Raw genomic sequence first — 3816 nt, 5'->3', positions numbered from 1 at the left:
TTTTTTGGAAAGCAGCCTGTTTATATCTTTTGATGACTTAACTACTAGGGAATTAATCTTGTTCTTATATCACTCACTCAAACAATCAGCATGCATTTCTTAAGCTCCTATAACATGTCCCTCACTATGCTAAGTACTATGGCTACAAAGATAAAAATGAAATAATGCTTACCCTTAAGGAGATTATATTCAAAAGAGGAAAGAGAACTTGTTTCCATATCAATATTTAGTTTAGTTTAGTTTTTTTGTTTTGGTGAGGCAATTGGGGTTAAGTGACTTGCCCAGGGTCACATAGCTAGTAAGTGTGTAAAGTGTCTGAGGTCAGATTTGAACTCAGGTCCTCCTGAATCCAGGGCCGGTGCTCTATCCACTGCACCACCTAGCTGCCCCTATATCAGTATTTAGAAGGTATGTATATCATAAATACAAGAGCAATGGGGCTTCTGTGCATGCCCAGATTGTCTAAGATGCTTTCCTCCCAGAATGTCTTCTCCCTGAAGCAGGTGCCTGCTGTTTTCCACATGGGTGCCTTCATCTTAGGGGATCTGGGCATGTACAAAAGCCCTATTACAAGAAGTGATTATTGTTATTGTTGTTGGTTTTTTGTTCTTCAAGAAGACCAATGACTTCATGATGGTGATATCTTTACCTGCATGTGAATTGGATTTAAGTAAGGCAGAGCTGTGCGAAGTCATCATCCTCACTCTCTCTTTCAGAGTCACCGGAGTCCAGTGACAAGACATAAGTCAAGATGGTAATTTCATTGGGAAGCATTTTTTCCCTCTTATAAGTTTTATTTGACAATAAATTAAAGTGTATTCATAATATTTTATTCTTTTGAATACTTTAAGATTCAAAGCCCTTAGGAAAGGGCTCAGCTTCCCATTTAATCTTCAGATTCAAAACCTTCCTTATCTTGACTAATCTGGAAATAACAAAGTTCATAAGTTTCCTTGTCCGATGCAACCACACGAAGCCAATCACAAAGATTGTTCTTCTTGAGATATTTCTTGGTAAGATATTTTAAGTATCTTTTAGAGAACTGTTTCTCAGACACAACTGTGATCTTATTCTTGAAGCGTTCAATATGAACAACATTCCCTAGGTTCCCTGTTTTTTCATTGACTTTAATTTTTTCCTTCAAGAATTGCTCCTATTTTGAAAAAAAAATACAACACTAGGGAAGATTCCATCTTCGACTGGATGAGTAAGGTCAAGGTCAAACTTCCAAGTAGATCTCTTAGCCTTCTTATCTTTTGGTGGCGCCATCTTGGACACAGACACAGAAAGAGTTCATTGGGAAACAACAGTTGGGATGGGTTGAGGATAAGGAAATACTTCATGTAAAGTCATCCTTAGAACCGATTTCCAAGGAAGTGAGGAATACTAAGAGGTTTAGGGTGAGGAAGGAAAACCTTCTGTGTATGGAGGCTAACCTTTACAAAGACATGGAGATGAGAGATGGCACACTATATATGAGGGGAAAAAAACAACAAGAAGGCAAAAAAGAAGTATTGTTTTGCCCACAGGACACATTAACAGCAAATGGAATTACCATGGTTAGGGGAATTATTGTCCATACAGTCATTGAACTTTCCTACTTAAACTTAGTTTGGTGAAGTCATTTCCATTTAGAATAGCTGAGGTCTCAGGGAAATTAGACTATTCTTGTAGCCTTAGTATTAGATCATGCTACTTCTGTTTTTATTTGTAGCTTATTATTCAGAAACACTGACATTCCATTTTATTAGTCATCATTAAACTGTAGCTATGTATGACAATCTATTTGCCTTTTAACCTGAAATTCAATCCACATCTAGTATCATTCTGAACTATATGATAATATACTAACAATATCTATTGAATTACTATTAATGTTGGAGATGTGCCAGGTATTTTATAACAAAATGAAAATTTTTGTTTTAACTAACATACATACCAAACTACCTTGTGGGATGTAACAATTGGAATGACGCCACCTGCTGGAGACTTGCTGTAGAAGAGTTCTGCCCATGAAACGAAGGTCTTTGAGGGCAAGACCAGGAGTCTTTTCTTTGGCGTCAGGAAGTGACGTGGGCTAGTGGGAGGAGGAAAGAAGAGACTGGCGCTCAGTCTCGCACTCTTTCCTCTGGACTCTGGTGGAGAGCGGAGCTAGAAATGTGCTCTCCCTTTAATAGATAGGAATCTAGGCCTTTCTCTCTCTCTTTACCAAATTCTTATTCTCCTTAATAAATGCTTAAAAGTCTAACTCTTGCTAAAGCTTATAATTTATTGGCGACCACTCATTAGATATTTTAGACAGACTAGCTAGAATTTTAGCCTTAACAGGGAGAATAAATTAATTTTCCTGATTCCTTTTGAATTTTATAAAAAAGGCTTGCTAATTTTTTCCCACTGGCAGACCCTAGCTGCTGTCCATAATTTCCCAATATACACCTCATGTGGCTTCACTGTAGATTCATATCTTCCCAATAACTGTCATAGTAGACTTGTTTTCAAAATTTCTTTGCTGTGTGAAATTATCCTTACAATATAGTCTGTCACTTTTCATTGAACACAACATATATAACTCAGCATAAAGCATGGGGTTAGAGGATGTTTTATGCAATTGTTTTTATTGGGTTATTCACTTACTGAAAAGCATAGAAGAATAATGCAAACAATATAGCAGATGAAATATGCCAGTAAGAGAAGCCAACAATAAAAACTTAAACGGACATAAAACATATGGTTATGAATCACTGGAAAGTTTATGTAGCAGGGTAAATTGTTCCATGGTCCATTGAGTGTGTTCATTATTATTATTTTTTTTACCAATGAACTCTGATCCATGGTAGATGGGTCTCTAGTTGTAGGACATACCAACGCAGATTTGGATAGACAAATGGAAAGAAAAATAGTTGAAGGAATCCCCACTGGCTGTCTAATGTACAATACCAGAAATGACATGCTGGAAATAGGTCTTCAGTGCAATGGGATACTTTTCCAGGGAAAGCAAATTAAGACTTAGTTGGGAATAAATTAGAATTTCTGTTTATTAGGACTTTGAAAAACATCTCTCATAATAATTTGCATTCACAAAATTTTTCTTTTTTCTTTTCATCTGTGGAATAAAAGTACATTGCCATTGGTATTTTATAGATAAGGAAATCTCAATAATGTTGCATGAAGTCACAGAACAAATTGATGAGGGAGACTGGATTAATCCTCAGTTATAATATCACTTGGATGGCAACAATTTGTAGTGGATCAAGGGCTGGCATTTGATTTAGGAAGCCCTGGGTTCAAATCCCATCACCAGTACATGGTGGTTATGTGACAACTTCTAAATGATCCAGGTAATTCTCTAAGGCCATAACTATCTACATTAGTGCAGGAATTTTTTTCACATTGGGAGTTAAACTTATCTTTGTTGATCTTACTGACCCTTCAGTGTATTATTAAAGACATAAAGTTGGAAAGAAGGTGCTAGATATACTTCTTTGGTTTAGGGTGATAATTTAATATTATCCACAGGGTAATGTATCTTTGGTTGAAGTATAATATAATAAGATAAAGGGAGACAAACATGTCAACACCCTCTTTGCTGACAACTTCTGGATTGATGAGGAGTAGGCTAATGTCATCCATTATTTTTAAGCCTAGGCTTTTAAAAAATACATTGTCTAAAAAAAATACATTGTCTAAGTGGACTTATGTTAGAGGAAAGGGATCATTCGCTCTAAGTTATATTGTGATCAGACATTAGAATTCCTGAGAGTATTTGACTTGGGTTGTGGGAGTGTCCTATGGAAATAAGAGATTAGAATTAATTAG

General features: G+C 36.1%; 1 protein-coding gene across 1 annotated transcript; it reads right to left on the bottom strand.

The window, feature by feature from the left end:
* Positions 1 to 886: 886 nt before the first annotated feature.
* LOC122735617 (60S ribosomal protein L22-like 1) lies at positions 887 to 1269 on the bottom strand. Its single transcript, XM_043977312.1, is given in 2 exon segments — positions 887 to 1165; positions 1168 to 1269. Coding segments are annotated over 2 exon segments (381 nt in total).
* Between the last annotated feature and the right edge of the window lie 2547 nt (positions 1270 to 3816).

This window comes from Dromiciops gliroides, chromosome 1 (assembly GCF_019393635.1).
Source record: "Dromiciops gliroides isolate mDroGli1 chromosome 1, mDroGli1.pri, whole genome shotgun sequence".
Lineage (NCBI taxonomy): Eukaryota > Metazoa > Chordata > Mammalia > Microbiotheria > Microbiotheriidae > Dromiciops > Dromiciops gliroides.
The sequence above is the reverse complement of the archived record's forward strand: the minus strand, read 5'-3'. Positions and strand labels throughout refer to the sequence as shown.